Source organism: Aegilops tauschii, chromosome 6, assembly GCF_002575655.3.
Source record: "Aegilops tauschii subsp. strangulata cultivar AL8/78 chromosome 6, Aet v6.0, whole genome shotgun sequence".
Taxonomy (NCBI): domain Eukaryota; kingdom Viridiplantae; phylum Streptophyta; class Magnoliopsida; order Poales; family Poaceae; genus Aegilops; species Aegilops tauschii.
Window position 1 is genome coordinate 431,898,804 of NC_053040.3, and position 2,402 is coordinate 431,901,205.

The window sequence follows — 2,402 nt, forward strand, 5'->3', positions numbered from 1 at the left end:
AAAGAATGAACGACTGAAAAATTTATGAATCTTCAACAAAAAATTCACCCTGCAAAACTATGAATTTGAAAAATTCAAAGAAACCAAAAAGAGCACTATGAACTAAGTCTGAAATAACTGAATCTGTAACCTGATACATAAAAGCACTATGCAGATTCAGAGGAAATTCCCCCTGATTGTTGTTATCAAAGGAAATAAAAACCCACGAGACGAGCGCCAAGATTCGGGGGTGACAAATCGAACGGGAGCGAAATCAATTTTCAATAGACTGGAAAATAGTAAAAATGGAATTTATTAATATATAAACGCTTTGTTGGGATCTGACTCAATGAATATAATTGTGTAAAAAATATCATAATAATCCTAGGACTTGTTTTTTGTGTAATTTATTTGTGAGCATGATTTTTGGGATGATGCACAAGAACCAAGAGTAGTCTGAAGAGATTTATGTGTTTGATAAAAAAATGCTTCAAAAGTTGTTTCTTACATTAAGACTTGGAAAAGGACATGGATTATCTTCTCCCCAGCTCAAATACATCCACATAAACAGTAAATTAAAAAAAAACAAATAGTAAAAGATGATATATTTTTTGGATGAACTTCAACTAACATCGTGCAAAAATTCACCTTGAAAAGACATCCGTAGAGGAATGTGCAAAAAAAAAATTCTGAACTTAAAAAAACGAATTTTGGAGCACTCATTTTTTTTGTTATCTTGGCACACACCTCTATCCACTCAATGAATCTCTTCAACACATAAGAGCATCGATTCCCCGAAGCTACATCACGCCACACTGCTCACCGGCAATCTTGGTCCACAGCAATCTTGGTCTCGGACATGCCGGCCGGGCTCTCGCACGGGCCATCACGATTGAGTGCCGCTGCTCTTTCCGCCCGACCCCGAAGAAGCGCCACTCGATCTATGGCAAGCTCTGCCATCCGGCGCTCAACGCGGGCGGGATCACGCCGCTCCCTCGCGATCTTCACGGCCACCTCCTCCAGCTTCTTCAGCCTGCGCTTGATCGTCTTCAGAGCCAGCTCTGTGCGCGCGCCGTCCTCGAGCGCCTCCCGCATCGGCGCCAACATCTCGCCGTACATCTCCTGGATAACCTCCCGGCACTCGCGGCTGGGGTAGAGTTCCTCGAACGTACGCGGCCGCGCGTGGTCGCCCGGCGACGGCTTGATTTCTTCCGGCGGTTCCTTCGCCGGCTCGGCTTCCTCCCGTGATTTCTTCTTTGGCTTGAGTTCTTGTAGTGCTTTCTTGGTGCGTCTCATGGTGACCACCAGCTTGGTGTACGCGGTCTCAAACTCCCACGCCTCCCTAAACTTGGAGAATTTGTCGCCGCTCTTCGGGGCATCAACGGCCGAGGAGGCGCGTTGGTTGGTCGTCTTCCGTTCGTCGACGCGGGGTTTCTTCTTGCACGCGGCATCGACTCGGATCGTGGCCGTTCCGGCAGCGGGGGCCTTGCGCTTGGGTGCAGGAGCACGGTGCTCTTCCGGCGGCTCCTTCTTGGGGCGACGCCTCAGAAAGTCACGCCCCGTCGGAAGGTACTCCGTGAAACCGCGGAGGAGATGGCCGTGCGCCGACCCGAAAATCCTCCGGGCCTCGTCGTAGATTTGATTCGCGTCGAGCTTGACCTCCGACCTAACGTTGAAGAGCAGCGCGAGGACCCTGTCGTAGAGCCCGGCGTCCGCCAGCTTCACCCGCTCGAGGAACCGCATGGCCCCGGCACAGTCGGCGTCGACGGAGGCGGCCGCCGGGTGGCGGCGCTCCCTCTTGGGCCGCTTGGGCGGATCATCATCGCGGACGGGCTCGGCTTCGTGCTGAGCAGGACGGCGGAGAAAGGGGTTGTAGGTGTCGAAACGCTGGATGAGATCGGGATGGCCGTGGAGGAGCGCGTACGCCCTGGCCACGACGGCGGGGATGTCGACGATCTCGCGCCTGCTGAAGCGCGCGAAGAGGTCGAGAAACTCCGCGGTGACGTCCAGATCGGGCGCGAAGCATGCTTTGACCTGCTCCAGGAGGGATAGGGCGTCGTACACCGCGGGCTGCGGAAAGCTATCTAGCAGCTGCTCCATGGCGGCGGCTCCCTCGGCCTCGATCGTCTCGGCCGGCGGCGCGGGTTATTTTTCTGTAGTGCGGACCGGACGGGTGGGGGGTTTCAGATTTGACGTTCTCGTCACTTATAGAAAGAAAAGAGAAGAAAAAGAAAGGGTTTCGGACTTCACGGATGGATCAGGGGCGCTTCGTTACACGCCGTGGCCGTTTCGTGTCGTGATCGTGTTCAGCCCTGAATCCGTGACAGGAGTGGATACGGTCTGTAATTTTGGAGCGCCGGTACGTAGCGCAAGATCATCATCGATTAAATCGCGGGAACAACTCGTAGCATTCGGACCTCTGC

General features: G+C 53.0%; 1 protein-coding gene across 1 annotated transcript; it reads right to left on the reverse strand.

Annotated features, from left to right (window-relative positions):
* Nucleotides 1-444: 444 nt before the first annotated feature.
* LOC109740304 (uncharacterized) lies at nucleotides 445-2,139 on the reverse strand. The gene has a single exon (XM_020299345.4). The coding sequence runs from the start codon at nucleotides 2,077-2,079 to the stop codon at nucleotides 799-801; it is 1,281 nt and encodes a 426-aa protein (XP_020154934.1). The 5' UTR covers nucleotides 2,080-2,139; the 3' UTR covers nucleotides 445-798.
* Nucleotides 2,140-2,402: the final 263 nt, after the last annotated feature.

Coding starts and splice junctions, on each gene's coding strand:
- LOC109740304 (XM_020299345.4), bottom strand. CDS start 2,079: ATGGAGCAGCTGCTAGATAGCTTTCCGCAGCCCGCGGTGTACGACGCC.